This window comes from Canis aureus, chromosome 3, assembly GCF_053574225.1.
Source record: "Canis aureus isolate CA01 chromosome 3, VMU_Caureus_v.1.0, whole genome shotgun sequence".
Classification (NCBI taxonomy): domain Eukaryota; kingdom Metazoa; phylum Chordata; class Mammalia; order Carnivora; family Canidae; genus Canis; species Canis aureus.
The window spans coordinates 12113578-12134255 of record NC_135613.1 but is presented as its reverse complement, the minus strand read 5'-3'; the positions used below and the strand labels follow the sequence as shown (position 1 = coordinate 12134255).

At 41.5% G+C, this 20678-nt stretch overlaps 1 protein-coding gene across 8 annotated transcripts in view; it reads right to left on the bottom strand.

Annotated features, from left to right (window-relative positions):
* The window catches only part of HYDIN (HYDIN axonemal central pair apparatus protein), a 384136-nt gene that overhangs the window by 111599 nt on the left and 251859 nt on the right, over positions 1-20678 (bottom strand). For all 8 annotated transcript variants that reach the window (XM_077889901.1, XM_077889900.1, XM_077889907.1 and 5 more), the window contains 10 exons: positions 19176-19353; positions 16507-16628; positions 12552-12679; positions 11983-12119; positions 11621-11748; positions 11280-11471; positions 10792-10941; positions 7869-8108; positions 3253-3421; positions 272-451 (listed from right to left, as the gene is read on the bottom strand). In XM_077889901.1, the coding sequence (XP_077746027.1) occupies positions 272-451; positions 3253-3421; positions 7869-8108; positions 10792-10941; positions 11280-11471; positions 11621-11748; positions 11983-12119; positions 12552-12679; positions 16507-16628; positions 19176-19353 (1624 nt within the window). The remainder of the gene's footprint in view (positions 1-271; positions 452-3252; positions 3422-7868; positions 8109-10791; positions 10942-11279; positions 11472-11620; positions 11749-11982; positions 12120-12551; positions 12680-16506; positions 16629-19175; positions 19354-20678) is intronic.

The following is a 20678-nucleotide window of genomic DNA, read 5'->3' as shown; positions in this document are numbered from 1 at the left end:
CTAGAACTGAAAATACAGATACTCTCTGACTGTTAACTCTGTTTGGGGGGAATCTGCACTGCTGAAAAAATAATACTAGAAACTAGCTGAATTTGCAGCATGACAGGAAGTGGCTGAATAATCGATGGCATATTCATACTGCAGAATTAATATGCAGTGTTGCAAGAAGGCTCAAGGGTGCATTTTAGGGAGAAAAGTAGAAAGGCACTGGACAGTCTTCCCATCTCTGTGTAGAGAGAACTGGTACCAAAATGACAAAATGCTTATTTACTTTGAAACATTATTTTTTCCAGGCTCTCCTCATCTTCCTCTTCATCAGGATAGGTCTTGGACTCGACTGTAGGGATATGCCGCTCTTCCAGGTTGGATGTGACCGAGATCCCTTGGCTAAGTGAGGTCCTCTTCGTACTGGCAGAGGTTCCCAACTCTGATGAAGGCATGTCTTCATCCTCTGCCAGAAAGCCAAGGACAAAAACACACGAGGAACAGTTGGGAGGGGGACAAGGGAGATGGGGACAGAAAGTGAGAGAGACAAAGTGGAGAATCACCTGGTTACCATCACCCCTGACTAGCCAACCCCAAGAAATAAGAACTGCAACTGCAATCAGTTGGCTGTTAAGAATTTTCTTTGCCCAGAGTGTTTCTACATCTTAACATTAAAAAAGTACTAAAATTATACAGTTGCTTCAGAAAATTTAGAAAATTCAGGAGAGCAAGAATTATAAAATTCATCTGTGAAAGAGACATAGAAAGGAAATAGTGACAGAGAAATTGCAGCTGTATTTTATGATACCAGTATAGAAGAGCCTCAAGCTCTCTGATTGTTCATTTCATTTCTCATTTTTCAAAGATGAACTTGGGATCATATTGTATATTCCAATTTGTAGCCCGTGTTCCCTCATGAACATTTGTGCATGTCATTGTTAAGCACATGTACCGTTTTGTCTGCCCAGCACTCTCCCCACTGTTAGTCACTCACCCTACAAGTGGGCTGTGATTGCACGAAATGACCCCCTCTACCCTGGGGAAGGGGAGGGCAAGACATTGTCTTTGTTAAGAAGTTAAATTTGAAGCAAAGAGGTCAGTGCTCTTCCTTAACTCTCCTCCCTGGCCATGGTGCAGGAAGCAAGGAGGACAATCTGCACATGAGAGTGGAGGGAGTAGAGGCTCTGAGGAAAAGTACAGCATGCACCTGCCTGCTCCCTCTGGACCCTTGGGTCCCCATTCTTGGCCACTTTTCAATGGGCCAAATGAAAAAATGGACCCCTGACTGTCCACTGGGGACGAGAGTGATAGGGCCCTCCTCTGACTTCATAGTGCCCGTTGTACCTGGCAGCCCCTGCAGTTTTCTGCTCCAGGCCACTGGGCAGTGGTTTTGAGTTTCAGAATCTCTACTCTGCATTCCCTTCCTGACTCTGGCTCTCAAAGACAGGGCCTTGTTTAATTGATCTCTTTATAGTACTTCAGCTCCATTCTTGGAACATAGTTGGTGTTTGTTGTAGGCTTAACTGGTTCCCCTAAAATTCTTAGGTTGAAATCCTAATTCCCCAGTGCCTCAGAATATAACTATATTTGAAGATAATGCCTTTAAAGAAGTAATAAAGTTAAAATGATGTCATATGAGTGTCCTTCTCCACCCACATTCCAGTATGACTGGTGTTCTTTAAGAAGAGATTTGGACAAACACCCACAGGGAAGACCATGTGAACACTGGGGGAAGATGGCCATCTACAAGCCAAGGAAGGAGGCTCAGAAGAAAACAACCTGCTGACACCCTGATCTTAGACATTGAGCTTCCTAAACTGTGAGAAGATAAATTTCTGTTGATTAAGCCACCCCATCTGTGGTCTTTGTGATTGCAGCTCTAGCTCACTAACACTGCTCAATGACATTGACCAAGAGATTTAGGAGAGAGGTAGTCTTCTCTCATTTTCAGAAGCTAGCATTCTCTGACTAGCTTCCTTGAGAGGCAAGACAAACCCAAGGGTAGGAGCAAATGGACTCCATTCAATTTATTCATTCACTCTCCTGGCATGTATTTATTGGGCACCATGATGTATCAGGTGCTATTCCATGCTTTGGGTTTATAAGTGGGGAATGCTTGATCACTGCCTTTATGGGGGCTTCTCATTTGGGGAGCAGGCAGGTATGAAGAAAACAATTACACATGCAATGGCTATTACATAGAAAAAGAGAGCATGTAGCAACAGGGAGGGCACTGAAATGTAGCATTTTCAGGATGAATCCATGGTAAACAGGAAGCAGAAGCATGAATCATGACAAGCCACACAGTGCTACAGGTCATTCAGGAGCTCTGATGCTCAAGTGCACACAGGGAGCCCATTGGTGGATGATGGGCCTGGAAGAGGCAGGTTACAAGTGCATAGTCCAGTTTTATGATTGAAGTTTGGCCTCGAGGACCATGGAGGGCCAACCTCTCCCTTGTGTGAACCTCTACTCCCTACCCTCTCTTAGGGCACCAAGTTGTACCCTGTGCGATGTGTTACCTCCCATCACCTGGGCACACCGAAGCTATGGAGCATTGTGGTTACCACCATGGACTCTGGAGTCAGAGTGATGTGGGCTTGAACCCTTCAAAATGTGGACCTGGGGCAGCCCGGGTGGCTCAGTGGTTTAGCGCCACCTTCAGCCCAGGGTCTGACCCTGAAGACCCAGGATCGAGTGCCACATCGGGCTCCCAGCATAGAGCCTGCTTCTCCCTCTGCCTGTGTCCCTGCCCGCCCCCCACCCCGTCTCTTATGAATAAATAAATCTTAAAAAAAATGTGGACCTGGACTCTCAATGCTTTAGTTTCTCATATATATATGTAAAGCCGGCAGCACAAGGCTTGGTAACTAGCAAAGGTTTATCTATACCTATGTCTGCTGTTTTTTTAAAAAAATTACTAATTAAATTCAATTTAACTTAACATATACTGTATTATTAGTTTCAGAGGTAGAATTTAGTGATGCATCAGTTGCATATAACACCCAGTGTTCATTACTTCAAGTGCCCTCCTTAATGTCCATCACCCAACTGTTTTTAAGTCTTAACTCCCCACTAGACTCTAGTGGGAGAATGTATCCCTGACTCTGCATCCATACAGTGGGGATATATAAATAAAATATGTGAGGTGCCTAGCATGTGCCTGGCACATAGCAGGTGCTCAGTAACTGGCTGGCTTCTCAGCAGGGATACTTCCAGGGTGCCAGGGCAGGGGTGGAAGGTGGGCTACCGGCACTGAACTCTCACCATTTTCCTGGACCAGACTCTCCAGGTACTTTGCCTTCATCTGTTCCTCTTTTGACCGTTTCATCTCCTTAAAGTAGTCATACAGCTCTGGGGGCAGCTTTTCCCCGGGAAGGCGGGGAGGCAGCAGCAGGGTGTTGTAGGAATCATAGCCCTTCAGCGTTCGCAAGATCTGCAAGAGGGTAAGGGGGAACTTCTGTTGGCTGTCCTGGAAGCTTCCTCCTGACAGCCCTCAGAGGGGCTACCCACTTGTAAGAGCTTTGCTCCTGCCTGAGCCTGAGGAGTGTACAATGGGCCTTTGGAGATATCTTTTAAAAAGTAAGGCTGGGCCCTGAATTTGGGGATATAGGATCTTGATTTTGCCCCATTTGAGCCTGGACATGTCACATGTGGAAGAGATTCCTTCTTGTTTTACAAATAACATATACTATTTTTCTTTTTTCTATTGACAAAAGTATAGAACTCCATTATCCACTTTGAGTGACATATTCTTGAAAAATACTGTGGTTAGCAGTGTTATACAAGGAAAGTGGCTGTCTTGTAAATAGAGGATCCAGGGAAAAACTGGTAAAATGGTATTACGTGTGTGGGGGCAGGGGGATGTGGAGGGGTAGGGAGGGGATGTGTTTCAGGCTTGTCAGATAAAATATGGATGCCCAGTTTAATCTGAATTTCAGATGAATAATTTTTTAGTGTATAACTGTCCATATAAAGTATTTCCTGTTTTTTATGTGAAATTCAAATTTAACTATGTAACTTGTTTTTCTTCCTATTAAATTTGATAACCCTAGTGTTTCTATATATTTATAAAACATGGTGCAATAGAGTTGTAGAAAGCAGCCGCTTCCTATACAGCCTAATATATGTGAAAAATCTGTTTTGTTACATAACCTTTCTCCAGGATCACTATTTTCAGTTGTGTGAAAACCACTGTTAAGAAGCTCAATCTAAAGTTTATATGGAATAACAAAGGGCTAAGAATAGTTAAAACACATAAAATTAATATAATCATGTATATTAATTATACTTGAATGTAAAATATGGTAAAAAAAATGCTGGGGTCCCTGGGAGGCTCAGTTGGTTAAGCATCTGCCTTTGGCTCAGGTCATGATCCGAGGGTCCTGGAATTGAGCCCCAAGTTGGGCTCCCTGCTCAGCAAGGAGCCTGCCTCTTCTTCTCTCTCAGCTCCCTCAAATAAATAAATAAATAAATAAATAAATAAATAAATAAATAAATAAAATGTTTACAAAAAAGAGTGTTAAAACATTAATGAAGAAGAATAAAGATTGCCCTACTAGATATTAGGACTTTTGAAACTGGAGTAACAGACAGTGTGGGATTGATACTGGGATAGATTAACTGACCAGTGATATGATATAGAAAAGAAAGCTTAGAATAGACCCATTCATATACTGAGCTTTGATACCAGACAGAGCTGGCATGGCAGGTCAGTGGGAAAGGAAGGAATATTCCAAAGATTGGGTGATGCCGACATACAAAGGCCTGGCTGATTTGCTTCAACTGGGGCAATTCTGAAGAGCTAGCCCAGCTCCGGAGCTTCTTTTGGGGTTCGCTGAGGTCTCGGCTGTACTTCCATCACAATGCATTTCTCCACCCAGGTCTACTTGCCTTATTTTTTCCTGGTTCCTTATGAAACCTGCATGCATATCTCGGAGTCTTATTAGATTCTGCTTTCCATTGAACCTGGCCCACAGCAGGGGATGCAATGCCAACATAAGCCATTGAGCATTTCATAGATACCTAATGAAAAGGCTCCTTTCCAGTGGGAAAAATTCCCCTTCTGAAAATAACTTCTAGGTGCAGAATCTAAATTGGGCAGAGCATAAGCACTAGATGTAAAGAAGATAGAACACTCAAAGGCTGAGTTGGGGGAGAGTCCAGAGGAAGCAGAACCATCTTAACTAAGCCATTCCTAAAATTCCTGACCCACAGACAACATGAGATCACAAATGTTTATTGTTTTAGGTTGCTAAGCTTGGGGGCAATTTGTTTTGCAACAATAGATAACTAATTCATATGCAATAGAAAACTAAGTATCAGACTTCAAGAATAGTACAGGAGAAAATAATGGAGCAATGCATTTAAGATATTCAAGTGTAAACATAAGCAAAAGGTACTGTATCCAACCAAACTCATCTTTAGGCATAAAAGCCACAGATGAAGAGTTATGAACATGCATATATACTCAGGGAATAGTGTTCCTATGGCCCCTTCCTGAGAAATCCACTACAGACCACACAGTGGTGACTGGAGAAGCTTCACCACAAGGACTGGTGTTGAACATTGAATACATGTAAATATAGAACTAAAACTAAGTGATAGAAATTAGGTTCTGACATCCTAATATTGTAAGCTCTGACATGACAGATACAAGAAGCAAAATATGGAGGGTGTGCCCCTGAGATTATTACCAAGTAATCATTAATTGAAAAGATTATCATTTTAAATTAGAGGGTGGTGAGGAGAGAGAAAAAGAGATTAGTAGCTAACTTCATAAGTGCTCATAGTAGAGAACTAAGTCAGTTTCTAAAAAGTAAGGTATTAAGGGCTTTAGATAAATGAGTAGTTCATACAACTCAGCCTCAAGGTAGCAGAACAGGGTTGAGGGAATAAAAATGGACCCAGATAGATCAGTGGAATGAACAGAGATCCCACAAATAGACCTAAATGAGTATAGTCAACTGAACTCTGACAAAGGAGCAAATGTAATACAAGAGCAAAGATAGTTTTTCCAAAAATCAATGCCAGACCTGGATATTCACATGTAGGAGACCCAAATCTAGATGGAGCTGACACCTTTCACAAAGCTTAAAATGGATCATAAGCCTGAATGAAAAACATACAGCTATAAAACTCCTAGAAGGTGCCATAAGAGAAAATCCTGATGACCTAGGGTGTAGTGACAACTTTTTAGATACACAGTAGAGGCACAGTCCATGAAAATAATAATTGATGAACTGGACTTCATTAAAACTAAAAACCTCTGTTCAGCAAAAGACAATGTCAAGAGAATGAAAAGAAAAGTTACAGAATGGGAGAAAATATATGCAAAAGATATATCTGATAAACTTCTGTGATTCAAAATATGTAAAGAACGCTTAAAACTTGACAATGAGAAAACCACCCAATTAAAAAATGGGCCAAAGACCTTAACAGACACTGCACCAAAGAATATATACAGATGGCAAATAAGCATATGAATAGATGCTCCACATCATATGTCATCAGGCAAGTGCAAATCAAAACAAGATACAACTACATACCTATTAGAATGGCCAAATCCAAAACATGGACAACATCTAATGCTGATAAGAATAAGGATCAATAGGAACTTTCACTCATTGCTGATGAGAATGCAAAAATGGTCAGCCACTTTGGAAGACAGTCTGGCAGTTTTGTTTTTTTTTTTTTTATAAAACTAAACATACTCTTACCATATGATCCAGCAATTGTAGTACTTGGTACTTGTCCAAAGGAGATAAAAATTTATGTCCACACAAAAATCTGCATATGGATGTTTATGGAGGCTTTATTTATAACTGCCAAAACTTAGAAACAAACGAGATGTCCTTCAGTAGGTTAGTGGCTAAATAACTGCTATACCCAGACAATGGAATGTTATTTAGTACTAAAAAGAAATGAGCTACAAGCCATGAAGGAAACTTAAGTGTATATTACTAAATGAAAGAAGCCAGTCTGAAAAGATATACTATATGATTGCAATTATATGAAATTCTAGAAAAGGCCAAACTACAGAGATAGTAAAAAGATCAATGGTTGCCAGGGATTGGGAAGAGGAAGGGATGAATATGTGGAACACAGATATTTTTAGCAAAGTGAAAATACTCTGTATGATACTATAATGATGGATACATGTCATTATGCATTTGTTCAAACCCACAGAATGTACACCACCAAGAGTGAACTCTAATGTAACCTGTGGATTTTTGATGATTATTATGTGTGTGTAGATTTATCAATTGTAACAAATGTACCACACTAGTAGGGGACGTATGTGGGGCGGGGGACAGGGGGTATTTGGGAAATCTCTGTAACTTCCCCTCCATTTTGCTGTGAACCTAAGACTGCTCTAAAAAAAAAAGTCAAAAAAAGTACATGGAGGAACAATTGGAAAATATGTAGCCCAGAACAAACAGGAAAAAAAAGTGGCAGATTTAAGCCCTAACATAATTTTATTAAATGTAAATGGTCTAAATACACCAATTAAAGACAAAGACTACCAGATGTTTTTTTAAAAGAGATCCAATTACATGCTCTCTACAAGAAACTCACTTCAAATATAATGACTGCTGTATATGTTCTTTAGTGTTTGAATTTTAACCAGGAGCATGTATTAGTTTTTCACTTAGTTGATTAAAATGTGTAATGAGATCACAAAGAAGCAATGAACTCTGCTCAGAGCAAGGGAAGTGGGTTAAGAAAGGCTACAAAGTGATCTTTAAATTGACAAGGAAAAGTTTAAGGGGAAGAAGGGGCAAAGGTCAGGAGGAAGTTGTCCATGCTGAGGGAAGAGCACAGGTACATGGCAGGGCCCAGGAGCAGTAGGAAAATGGAATTTGGTTTTGGCCTCTGCTCACCTTCTCTTCTATGAGATATTGCTGGTCAAATTCTAAGGAGTAAAACTCAATGGGAAAGCCACAGGGATTCTTCACCACCACCTCAGCTTCATCTCCAGGTGCATAAGGCAGCAGTGGTCCCAGCTCCAGAATTGAAGGACTAAATTCCAAGTGTGGCTCTAGACCTTGCCCCTGTGCCAGCAGCGTAAGCTTCTGAGCACTCTGGGCAATCTGGAACACCAGGGTTTGGCTATAGAATTTCTGGAAAATGTAAAAACAAAACAAAATCTTAACTTTTGTTGTTGTTATTACATGCCATGTAAATCTGAAAACCACTGTGGAGACAAAACTGAAGCTACTGAGATTAAGAGAGAAAACTTTTCATGTAAAATTGCATGAGACCAATTTGTATTACTGTATTAATACCAGGTCTCCAGCATGCCAGGCACTGTACCAAGTGCTTCATCACTCGTAGAGGACCTCTGGATGTCAACACTCATATCCTTCAGACCCTCCAGTGGGGTCAGATGGGTCACTGTCTGCACATCTGGGCTCTCATTTCATGGGCCCTACTGCCTCTGGGCAGGCCAGGGCAGGGGAGAAATGCTGGGGACTAACATCTTCTGGGAGCAATCTTCAATCAATGACTTGGGAAATACCACATAAATACCGCAGGTCCCTTGCTCTTCGGAAGGAATAATTCTGAAATGTGCATTTTGTCTATTTCCTTAGAGTTTCCCAGTAGGATTATGTTTTAGTCTCCAAGGCAGCTAGCTCACTTGCATACCCTATTAGCTGCCTTCCTTTCCCTGACCACCTTCTCCATCAATGTTCCCTACACTTCCCAATTAATCTGCTTTCCCTTGAATCCTTGTCTCCAAGTCCATTTCTTGTAGAATCTGAATTAACATATTTTTATTGTTTGAAGATACAGTTAAGCAGCAGGGCAGAGATGGTCAGCGAGAGCATCAGTTTATCAGATATATTTACAGTCTGAATACCAATTGATAGTGATACCAACCACCCTAATCTGGTTTTACTGGGGAACCTACCAAAAGTGTGGATTCATAGGCCCCATCCCTAGAGATCCTGACTTGATAGTGACTGGGTGAGGCTGGGAAATCTACATTTTTAACCACATGCCCAAATCATTCTGATATAATTAGGTTCATGGCTTGGGTCTGGAGGCCGTGATTGGCTTCATGATTTGAAAAGCTCCTTAGTATCTTAGCTCAAGAAGGAAAATCAGATGGATAGAATATGGATGGACATACATACACACCCAGAAAATATCACTGGAGACATTAAGAGAATGAATTATTGCCTACAAGAATTTTCTATATGGTGATGGTCTTAGCACCTTCTGATCTAAGTAAGCTTCTATATTTTAATTGTTTTATGAAAATGTTTCTAAGACATTTTATTTATTTTTTTGTTTTCTAACAGAGTATTCTGAACATATATTATAACATCAGTGATTTCTTTTGTGCTTCTGATGCTGAAGGAGATACAGATGTAGAATGTATGGGTTCCTTGTATATAGCCAATAAATTCCTCTCCCAGTTGGTAGAAACATTTTATTAACTTTGACTAGCTCCAACTCAACATTTATGGAACCACCTGAACAAATCTATTTTTTTTAAAAACTATTTTCTGATATGTCTCTCATTTAGTAAAATATCCAAAATCTTGGCAACCTCACGGTAAACTCCCTAACAGTGTTAAGACCCTATGAATGACAAACATATTAATTATCTTTTCTTTTCAAAGGGTTGGGGAGATTTTGAGAATGAAACAGGGGCTTTATTTTAGAATCAGATATGAAGTCATTCACTTTTCTTTCTCACTACAGACTCTTCAGCATTTCTTCAAAGCATTTCCATTACCAGGAAAATAGGAGTTAACTGTAGGTATTCTATAAAACCCACATCGATTTTTTTCTTTTAAAAGAATAAAGAAGAGAAAGCATCTCTCTAATGCCTTAGGCTCTGAGCACAAGTCTTTACAGTGTAACCTCTTGAGATCCTCTCTGGCTCTAGGATTTTATTTTTACTGTGTCATCTTTGCTAGGAGTAGTTTTGTGCTAATGGCATTCAAAAAAGAAATGTCTGTGAGGTCCATGGAGTACATCTACCAGGAAATACTTGTTATTATCCCAACTACTGATGATAGCAGTAAATAGTTATTGAGATACTGCATTTTGAGCAGTATGCTGTGCGTTTTATTTACATCAATTCATTTAATATTCAAAATGACCCTAGGAAGTAGGTATGGCAGGTTGATACTGTCTTAGCTGAAACCCTAGGAGCCAGATGCTTGCAAATTGAGATTTCTAAAAAAGTAAATGCAGTGCACAGACTCTCTGCTACATATATCCTCAGCAGGGGCTAAGACATGTCCCTGAAAATCAAATACTGATATTTCTGCAGTTGTGATGTTTGTGCAAACTAAGTGAAATAAATAAAGGTTAAGTAGTCTCATGTCAGTTTGGATGAGATTTTTCTACCAAATGAATCTGAGTCTGAAACTTATGAAATCCACCCTCCCCCCCCCCCCCCCCCCCAGTTTCTGGAGTTTATTGGATTTTAGAATTGCAATAAGGGATTTCTAATGTGTGATATTACTATTTTTCATTGTATCTATGAGCAGACTGAGGTTTAGAGGCTAAGTAATTTATTGAAAGCCATGCAGTCTCTAAGTACAGAGGCAGAAGGCCACTCACCCAGGTCTGCTGATAAAAGTCAATGTGCTAGATAGATCTGATTCTGGAGCTGGTGCTCTTAACTTGCAGGCCACACAGCTCCTACATGAAACAAGCACTGGGTATCCTTGTCACAATAGCAAGACAAAGGTCACTCAAAATTTCCCTGGACACCTGCCTCATCAAGTAAAGCTCAAAGAAACCCCGAGAGTCTGAATGAAATCATATTTCTTTAAAGCTCACCTCTTCTTTAGGCATGAATTTCACTTGGACGTTGGATCTCTCACCAGGATCCAAGATCCCAGAAGTGGGCTGGATCTCAAAGATGCGTGTCTTTGGCTTTAATTCAGCATGCAGTTTCCGTCGTAAGTACTTTGGCATATGTTTCTCCAGCTGGTTGATAGATATTAGACAATTGGATAATCTTTTATGGAAATTGGATTTATTCCATCTTCCACTCACTCAGCCTACATTTACTGAGTCCCTTCCAGGTGTCAAGGAATGTGTAGATGTCAGGGCTACAGAAATGAGCAGGACATCCACCAGCGTAGCCTGGTAAGTCTTTGAATGTGGGGCTAATGACCTAGACTATATTTAGGAAGCAATAGCTGTCACTGCAAGTCTTGAGCAAAAGACTGAAATAATGAGAAACTGAAGGCCTAGAATTATAAATCTGGCCAAAATAGAAATAGAGATGGAAAAGGGGGACCGATGGGCCACATCTCATTTACCTTGTTAACTGGCTCATGGCTGTGGACGAACCATTCACAAGGGACTTGGAGAGGATTAGAAAACTGAATTGTTTCCACGAGGCATTGTCCACACTGAATTGTGGCAAACTCCACTTTTTCACAAGACAGTGTCATAGTGGGAATGGTCACCTTGGCTTGGAGACAGATATGAACTGTTGGCCCTCCAATCACCTAGAACAGGCATAGAGTTGCTGTTACCACACGGCAGGGGGTTGAGGGAAGAATCGTGGCCCTGAAATGGCAACTGGATCATCCTAAGGTAACTGGCAAGCCTAGCTGGTAGTTGGGGATAATTGGCTGGGCCCAGTAGTGCATCTTACCTTGATGGGCAGAATGACCTCTTTGTTTCCAACAGGAAGACTGGCCCCTTGTGGGTCAAATTTCACTTCAAATGTTTCCGTTTCACAGTAGGGCAGATTCTTTACACGATCTAACTCAGTACTGAAGCCTGGACCAAGATAAACAAAATTTCTTTGTGGGAAAGAGAAATGGCAAAGAAAAGCTGCTGAAGACAGAGCCCTCCTGGGGCAGGATGACCATTCAAAGTATCGATTAATGGCCCAAGAATTCTTTCAGCTGATCCCAGAAGAAGCATGAACACTACTCTAGAAGAACAGTACAGATGGGCACCTTGTTGGAAATGACAAAGCACAAGAGGAAACCATCTTCCTAGCCTGATTACCTGTGTCATGAAGGACACGCTTTTCTGCGTGGAAGGACACTGGGAAGTAACTGGTGTTGGTGATCTTGATGATGTGTGTTCGGACGTCACCAAAGATGATGTAGCCAAAGTCCAGGATATACTCTGGCAGCTGGACTCTGAAACAGTTAACAAGTTCTCTTTACCAGTCACTCTTCCAAAAGAGCAACTGTGCTGTTCTCTTCCATATCCTGTCACAATTCTGTCTTTGGGAGTGGAGAAGAACCACCCTCCAGAGAGGAGCCTAGGCACAAGATACTCCCTCTCCCAGGAGTCCACACTGCTGTTTCAGTCATTATCTCAAAACACATTCAGCATGTGCCCTCATGAACCTGAAACCAGGCCTCTCCTTTAGGTAAAGCCAGAAGTTTCTGATTTTCAGAGGCAGAGATCTTCCTGGGTGGCTGGATGCTAGAGGATGGCAGATACAGGAGGCAAATGGATTTCATTTCTAGATGATCAACCATTAATTAACTGAAGCAGCATTTTGGCAGGTGACACTGTTTGTTCTGCTGCCTTCTGAAACAAACCCAACATAGAAGGACACTCACTTGGCTAGTTTGCAACAACTCCGATAGCTGAAGTCATCTGGAGAATCGGGGATAATTGTTTTCTGATGTTCCATGGCATATCCTTGGACTATAAGTCGCTCTACTTCCATCTGGAGCTGAGGACTTACCTGGAGTAAGAGAGAAGAGCAAGTGAGCAAATTCTTCTAGAACATGCATTCTCAATGGGAGAATTGCTTCATGGAAGGGGGAATGAAAAAGTTATAGATATTACAGTGATTTGTGGCCTTCCAGAGAGGGCCACAGTACATAAAGAGATATACAGTATATTTGTGATATTAAAATTTTCATGGGGGTGGGTGGATGGGTGGGTAGAGTAAAGAAACTGGTATATCAACATCCTGGAATACTACTCAACAACGAAAAAGAACTATTGATATGAATGGATCTCAAGGGCATTACTCTCAATGAAACAAGCCAGTCTCAAAAAGTTATATGCTGTATGATTCTGCTTACAAAATATTCTTGAAATAACTAAAGTATAGAGATGGAGAGCTATAGTAGTTGCCAGGGGTTAGGGATGGTAGATTGGGGGTCGCTATGAAGAAGTAGCTTATAAGGCCAAATACAAATGAAAAATCAAAGGTTTAGTTCTCCTTGTTGAAAATAAGGGGAGAGACTTCTCCCTCCTCCCTTTTCTTAGAACACTTACTTTTTTTTAAATATAAATTTATTTTTTCACCAGTTCAAAAAAAATAAATTTATTTTTTATTGGTGTTCAATTTGCCAACTTATAGAATAACATCCAGTGCTCATCCCATCAAGTGTCCCACTCAGCGCCTGTCACCCAGTCACCCACCCCCCGCCCACCTCCCTTTCTACCACCCCTAGTTTGTTTCCCAGAGTTAGGAGTCTCTCATGTTCTGTCTCCCTTAGAACAGTTACTTTAGAAAACTTGTGAGTGGGGATCCCTGGGTGGCTCAGCAGTTTAGCGCCTGCCTTTGGCCCAGGGTGTGATCTTGGAGTCCCGGGATCAAGTCCCACACCAGGCTCCCTGCATGGATCCTGCTTCTCCCTTGGCCTGTGTCTCTGCCTCTCTCTCTGCGTCTCTCATGAATAAATAAATAAAATCTTTAAAAAAAAAAAAAGAAAACGTATGAGTTATTTCTCTGTTTTTCTGAAATGCATATAAAACTTTTTAAAGCCTACACAAGCCTACATAAAGCCATAAGCTTTATAACCCGAGTGTCTTCCTCAAGGCCCCAGGAACCTTCTTTTTGAAATGCGATCACCAGGTAAGATAGAGGTCCCATCCCCAGTTTCTATGAGAGGTGGAGCCTGACTTCAGAGGGTCCTGTCATTCACACATGAGAGGTTTCCCTCTGGATAAAGCCAATTATCCAGTGCAGATGGTCACCCCGATTACCATGTGAATTTAGGATGAACTATGTGTGACAGATGGTGCTGTCAAGTTCTCTTACTTGAGGACTAGTTATAGTTAGCTATAGTTCTTACTTGAGGACTAGTTAGTGTTTACCTCAAGAATACGTATGTATTGGGTCGTATGTTTGGTTACATAAAAGGCTGAGACTTCTTTCTCTCTTTACAATCTTGTAGTGAATTGCCTGAAATGTGGATCACATTCTGGTTTAATGCTTATTCAACAATGAAATTGTTTTCTTTCTCTTCTACCTCTGTGGAGAGATTTTCTGGGTTGGCAGGAGATTTTGTTTTTAATTGTATTTCCTCAAGCACGTGGGATCTTTGTGGTGATGGAACAATTCTGTACCTTAATTGTGTTGGGGGTTATATAAACTTGCACGTGCAAAAAAATTACATAGAACCACACCACACACACAAATTAGTGCATAAAAAATTGAAATCTGAATAAGCTCTGTGGCTTGTACCAACGACAATTTCCTGGTTTTGATATTATACTACATCTTATAAGTTATTTAAGATGTTATCATTGGGGAAAACAAATTTTTTGCCACTTCTGTGAATCTTTAATTACTTCAAAATAAAAAGTTAAAAATATTTAACATCAAGCTATTCAAAGACATTATGCTTTTTTATATATAATAAAAATATTTCATGGGGTATTAGGAAAAAATGTCTTGGGAGGTGATAGTGAAAAAAAGGTTGAGAAATACTGTTCCTAAAGGCTCAAATCATAAATCAGGGGCCAGGCAGGGAAGGTTAATGTGTAGAGTGGCCAGTAATGAGACCACAGGCAGGGGTGACAAAGCGGGAGAATAGCATGCCTCACTGACAGGTGTACCCAGTCATCCCGGTGCTAGCACAGCCAACCCTGTGTTTGCTCCTGAGCCAGGAGAGGTCAACTGCTGCCTTGTGCAGGAGGAGGAGCTCGCTCTGCCTGGGCCTTCACCACATTCTCGGAAGGCCCACCCCAGGTCTGGAGCGGCTGCCAGAGACACTTGTGCTAAGGCTCTGCTGAGGAGCCACCTAGAAACGTGCTGACTACAGTAGAGACTCACTGCTGCCTGTATGGACAGATGGGCCCAATGGGAGAGAACAGGGGCTAAAAACACAGTCTTAGGAGTTGGACAGCCCTGGATTCAAATCTTAGCTCTGTTGCCTACCTGGGGACATGCATTTCACTTCCACAGATCCTGTAAAACTGTAAAATTAGGACAATAATGGCACCACTTTCCCCATTGTGGGAGGGGTTGATGAAATAATAATACAGGTCTGTAGTGTGACACAGGCCTGGGCAACAGTTCAATAAATAGAAGCACATGTTATTAATTATGATCATCCTTGGAGCTAAGGTACACTTTCAAATTCTGCAAAACAAGTCACTGTTAGCAGCCTTTGGGGCTCCCAGTCTCCCCAGTGACACCGCTTTTAACCAGCCTAAGGGCTCTCTAGCTACATAAATAATTCTTCCTCAGGACCATATTCTCATGCACATTTACATTTTAAAGATGAGCACAGGGAGAAAGCAACCCTCATGATCAGGAATGGACTGTTAAGAGAATTTCAGGGAATGGTGATGAAGGACATTTTGGGATTTGGCTTTCACTTCCCACCACAAGGGGCAGCCTTTATTTACAAGCTGGGGCACTCGCGCTTTCTCTCTCTTGCTTTCTCTCTCTCGACCAACTCTTGGCTTGGCTCCCACCTTGGAGGCACCACACTGAACTTCTTCTTCGGCTGCCCCTTCTAGTCGCCACTTAGCTGGTGGGGACTAGAGGGCTCTACTCTGACTCCACTCTCCTGTTCACTCAGTACACTTTCCAGGGAATCTCACATTTCCTGTGATTATAATGACCATCTGGTGACTCAGAGCACGTTCTCCAGTCCATCACTCTCCTCAGGTCCATAGCAGTGGGTCCACCTCCCTGTTCGAGCCTCACTTGGATAATGCTCAGAAATCTTGTGTGTAACAACGAACCCTCAGAGCTCATTTCCCTTCCTCCCCTCCTCCCAGACTTGCTTCCCTTCCTTAGTCTCCCATCTCAGTGCCCCCTCCTTATTTTGTCATCCAAGCAAGACTCTGATGGGAAGGGGGTATCATTTCTGCCTCACCCCCACATCCAACCAATCCTTGATCACTAACCACCTTGTGTCATCACCCTTGTTTACACATCTACCACCTCTCATCTAGAGTTACTCCATCTGCTTTAAAAAAAAATGAGCACATCTCAGCACATCTACTCTCACCACCCCCCAAGCCCCTGAAAGCTTCTCAGAGCCCCACAAGGCAGCCAGAGAGATTTTTTAAAGATCCAAATCCGATTACCCAAGGCTCCACTTGAAACACTTCAGTGACTTGCTGTTACCCTACCCTCAGAATAAAGCTCAAAACCTTTAATAGGTTCCCTAGGGGGCTCCTTACCTCTCCCCTTCTTTGCTCTAGCTCTATTTTTTTCTCCATGAGATACCAAAGATACCATGTCCTTCTTGTCCCTGGGCCTTTGCACCTACTGTTCTTCTGCCACATTTATTCTGTGCAGGCTGAAGCTAATCTTACCTCAAAAGATTCATCCTCAGGCATTTCCTCAGTTGTCTCTAAGTGATTGAGTATTTCATATTTGTTCTCTTTCTCTAGTTTTTTTCTGGCCTGATTCAAGAAGGCTTCATACTTTTCATTTCCTGTGAGATTGGAAGGAGAAGGAAATCAGGATGATTAGAAACACATGAATTATGCCTAAAATGCAGACTGTCAGCTCAGGATCCATAAAGTGAGAAAGGAAGTTAACTTTCTGGTGCTTTGTCTACCATGTTTTCTCTGCTGCAGAGAGTGGATGTAGTTTGTGAGTGAGTTTAGTTTGTATTAGAGACCCCACTGAAGTTCATGAGATCATGTTATAGCGAGTTCCTAGCTGGTTCTCAACAACTTGCTGGCAGTAACATCCTAAGTCCCTCATAGGGTGATCAATCAGACCCCAGCTGGCCTGGTGCTTTTTGGGGTCTAGCGCTGAATGCCCTATGACTTGGGAAGTCCCCTCCATGCTGGACACACTCAGATTGCCAGTCATCCTTTAAGTCACTTTGCATGTTTATTAAATCTCAGTAAACAAAAGGACTATATTTGCAACTATAACTGCAACTAAACAAGCTACAAGCCCGAGTCAGGGATATTGGCAATCAGTGGAGAGACTTTCAGACACCCAAATTCACCAGTAAGTCAGTGCAAATTCAAATGCTTGAGGAACAAGGTAGACAGAGAAATTAAAGTGCCTATGACGGAACAATAGGAAGCACTGAACTTGTAATGAACTGGAGCACAGGAGACCCAAGCAGTAGTATTCAGAACAAATCATATTCAGATTCAAATTCTTTGAAAGCCCTCTGCTGGCCAAACATGTTTACTGCTTAATGAGGCCAGCTGGGCACTGGGTTTTAAGTGGCAAAAACTTTCACTTTTTTAAAAAAATAATAAATTTATTTTTTATTGGTGTTCAATTTGCCAACATACAGAATAACACCCAGTGTTCATCCTGTCAAGTGCCTCCCTCAGTGCCCGCTACCCAGTCACCCCCACCCCCCGCCCTCCTCCCCTTCCACCACCCCTAGTTCGTTTCCCAGAGTTAGGAGTCTTCCATGTTCTGTCTCCCTTTCTGATATTTCCCACCCATTTCTTCTCCCTTCCCCTCTATTCCCTTTCACTATTATTTATATTCCCCAAATGAATGAGACCATATAATGTTAGTCCTTCTCCGATTGACTTACTTCACTCAGCATAATACCCTCCAGTTCCATCCACGTCGAAGCAAATGGTGGGTATTTGTCATTTCTAATGGCTGAGGAATATTCCATTGTATACATAACCCACATATTCTTTATCCATTCATCTTTCGATGGACACCAAGGCTCCTTCCACAGTTTGGCTATTGTGGACATTGCTGCTAGAAACATCGGGGTGCAGGTGTCCCGGCGTTTCACTGCATCTGAATCTTTGGGGTAAATCCCCAGCAGTGCAATTGCTGGGTCATAGGGCAGGTATATTTTTAACTCTTTGAGGACCCTCCACACAGTTTTCCAGAGTGGCTGCACCAGTTCACATTCCCACCCACAGTGTAAGAGGGTTCCCTTTTCTCCGCATCCTCTCCAACATTTGTGGTTTCCTGCCTTGTTATTTTCCCCATTCTCACTGGTGTGAGGTGGTATCTCATTGTGGTTTTGATTTGTATTTCCCTGATGGCAAGTGATGCGGAGCATTTTCTCATGTGCTTGTTTCTGACCCCTTCCTTATTTTGGCATTACACACTTTAGAGACTAACTTAGACTTTTATTAGTTGTCTGCCCACAGGCTTAGCCAAGGTTTCTCTGGTAACATCTAGCCTGTGGAGCCATTCCTCTGGACTAGAAGACTCCCATCTTGGCAAATCTCAAAACTTAGCTGAGCTGTTCTTAGCTATGGACTCTGTGGCTTTTTCTCCCTGGCATGGGGTACAGGATAAAGGGTTAAGACAAGCCTGTCTCTTCTTCGTGTTTCCTTGAAGCTCCTTGAAGTTTTTTCACAGACAGCTTCAGACTAAGCCCTCGTAATCAGCCATTCCTTTTCCCCTGTGCCCTAAAGTCACTGGCTTACCTGCTGTCAAGAGGGAAAGTTTTTTTTGGCCATGTCTATGTCTTCCTCTGTGAGAAATCTCTAAGCCTGTGGGCAGACAACTAATAAAAGTCTAAGTCAGTCTCTAAAGTGTGTAATGCCAAAATAAGGAAGGGGTCAGAACCTTGGTTACCTTTCTGTACAGGTTATGTTTTGCAAATTCTACTCCTTGGAGTAAAATCAGCCTTAGCCTCTCAATGGCCTCTGTGAGTGTGCCACATAAGGACAATTCAGGGAGAGATTGTGGCTGGAAGGTTTGTGTGCTGTAGGAAAAGGCCTTTCAACTACAACTCCTTGATCCCTCTTATACAATTCACTGATGGCAAAATTGGCCAGGGGTCTTAATTTTAGGACTGCCATAGACCATATCCTGTTATATTAAGCTCAAGTTATCAGGTCAATTTCAACTTGATTTGTTTTGTTGTTGTTGTTGTTACTGTTGTTTTATCTGCAATTGTGGAATCACACAGAATAAAACCAGTGAGGACTGCCAAGCAAATAAAGTGAGTGCCAATTAACCTTCAAATAAACAAGCAAAATGCATCTTTTGTCCCCCAGTGGGAAAATACTAGAGTGGGTAGTAATACCTTGGAGTTTCCTGGGGAGATCAAGGCAGATTCGGGGAAAGATCCCCTCTCCATGAAGAGTGATATTTTCTGGGTCCAGGTGGGCAATCTGTATCTGGAAACTCCTTTGAAAGATCTCAGGTACTCCAGGTAAGTAATACACCTTCAACACCTGCTCCTCATTTGAACTAATAAAACCCTACATAGCAGAAAGACCAGAGAGAATGTTAATATTTACAATGGACCCTGCTTCTGGAGATTTAATGGGCAAGACAGTCCCACAGGTCTATTGTGCTGGTTATTCTCCATTCATTCATATGAAGCTATGAGAAAGTGACAGGTGAGTCACAGAACACTAGGTAGCATATGTGGACAGGTATTTCATAAAAGAGGAAATACGAATGGCGAATAAATGCAGTAAAAGATGCTCATCCTTGTAAGCAATCAGGAAAATGAAACTAGGATTGTGATGAATTTTTTAAACTACATATTGCCAAAATGTACCAAATTTTGGTGAGAATATGTATCAAAAGAAACTTATTTGTGTCTGGTGGGAATGCCAATGATGAAAAAAAAAAACACTATGAAAAATGTTTTAGTGTCATTCTATCAAATTGAACATATGTGCAGCCCATGACCCAGAAATTTCACTCCTAGGAAAAGTCCCTAAGAAAATGCTTCTATCTGTAGACAGGAGACAGGTATGAGAATATTTGTGGCAGGACTGTTTCTAATAGCAAAATTTTAGGGGAAAAAATCCCAAATATGCTTTGACAGGAAAAAAATGCTTTCAATATAGTTATAGAAGGGATATTATCTAATAGTGAAAACAAATGAACTACAACTACATGCAACAATGTGCACTAGTCTTAGACACACAATATTGTATGAAAGAAAGCAAAAGGCACGAGATTACATTACTGATGCCATTTTCATAAAACTCAAGATAGAGCAAAATCTGTTAAGACAAAACTTCCAAGTTTGGGGATTAAGTATATTTGTCTGTTTTGTTCACTATACTATACTATTCCCAGTGCTATGCCTGGTCATAGCAGGTGCTTAAAAGTTTTGAAAGATTAATAAATTGAAAGTAGTTTAAGGATACATACATGCGGAATAAAACTGTATTTTGAAAAGGAAATGATAAGTCCAAGAGGGGAAGAGGCCCTTGGCTTCAAGGAATTAACAAGAGAAGTGTGAGGACGTGAGTGGAAACAAATCATTCTTATAATCATGAAAAAAACAAACAAACAAACAAACAAACCCGTGGGGTTATATATTGTCTTGTTCATAAGGGGAACCCCTGGTGCCTGAAGAGTGTCTGGCTAATGCAAGACTCAATAAATACTTGTTTAATAAATGAGTAAAGTGCTTGGATTTATTTATTTATTTTTAACTGCTTCTGAGGACTCTATTTTTTTGTTAAAAAAAAAAAAAATCGCAGGCAGCTCGGGTGGCTCAGCGGTTTAGCGCCGCCTTTGGCCCAGGGCATGAGTCTGGGATCGAGTCCCACGAGCCCCACAT